The 362-nt window shown below is 67.4% G+C and overlaps 1 protein-coding gene across 1 annotated transcript in view; it reads right to left on the reverse strand.

Moving 5' to 3' along the window:
* Positions 1 to 362, reverse strand: part of LOC104074640 (chondroitin sulfate proteoglycan 4-like) — a gene marked incomplete at its 5' end in the record, with an annotated part of 4196 nt that overhangs the window by 492 nt on the left and 3342 nt on the right. Inside the window, 1 exon segment of the mRNA XM_009574822.1 lies at positions 2 to 352. Coding sequence (XP_009573117.1) covers positions 2 to 352 — 351 coding nt within the window.

Consider the following 362-nt stretch of genomic DNA (forward strand, 5'->3'; position numbering starts at 1 on the left):
GGGTGCCAGGGGGGCTGTGAGCAGGGTGACGCCGTAGGCTTTTGAGGCGTTGTAGGGCTCAATGCTGTACCCCAGGGATGCCAGCGCTGGCGGCACGCCAGCAGCCGCCAGCTCATCAGTCTCCTCAGCGTCCAGCACCTCCAGCCCGACCAGCCCTTGCTCCAGCTCGCTCTGGCTGAAGGTCTCGATGGGGGTGGTGGGTTGTCCTGGGTCCCTGGAGACCCTCACGAGACGGCTGCCACGAGGTGCCCTGCGGATCTTGAAGACTGGGATGCTCTTGGTGCGGTTGGCCAGCTCGCTCGCATCGAGGACGCTGGTGTCCAGGAGGGCCGTGGTGCCCCTGGGCCACACACTGCCCCGCC

The sequence above is a fragment of the Fulmarus glacialis genome, unplaced genomic scaffold, assembly GCF_000690835.1.
Source record: "Fulmarus glacialis isolate BGI_N327 unplaced genomic scaffold, ASM69083v1 scaffold26763, whole genome shotgun sequence".
NCBI classification, from domain to species: Eukaryota; Metazoa; Chordata; class Aves; order Procellariiformes; family Procellariidae; genus Fulmarus; species Fulmarus glacialis.